General features: G+C 79.5%; 1 protein-coding gene across 1 annotated transcript in view; it reads right to left on the minus strand.

Moving 5' to 3' along the window:
* SELENOO (selenoprotein O) overlaps nucleotides 1-254 on the minus strand; it is a 27455-nt gene extending 27201 nt beyond the window's left edge. The window contains exon 1 of the mRNA XM_019543474.1: nucleotides 1-254. This exon is cut by the window's left edge and continues 359 nt beyond it. Coding sequence (XP_019399019.1) covers nucleotides 1-177 — 177 coding nt within the window. The 5' untranslated portion in view covers nucleotides 178-254.

The raw sequence follows: 254 nt of genomic DNA on the forward strand, positions 1-254 counted from the left end.
GGCGCCGGCCACGGGCCGCGGCGCGGGGTCGTCGCACGGGTCCAGGGGCAGCGACCGCAGCGCCAGGTTGTCGAAGCGCAGTGCGCCGAGCCAGCCCGCGCCCGCGTCCGCGTCCAGCCCTTCGCTGCTGCTGCTGCTGCTGCCCGGCGCCGCGGCGGCCGGCGGGGGTTGTTGCATGGCGGCGCGGGGGCGGCCGGGGCCGCGCGGCAGCGGTAGCGACAACGGCAAGAGGCAGCGGAGGCTGTTCTGCAGCG

Source organism: Crocodylus porosus, unplaced genomic scaffold (genome assembly GCF_001723895.1).
Source record: "Crocodylus porosus isolate Cpor-Errol unplaced genomic scaffold, CroPor_comp1, whole genome shotgun sequence".
Taxonomy (NCBI): Eukaryota; Metazoa; Chordata; order Crocodylia; family Crocodylidae; genus Crocodylus; species Crocodylus porosus.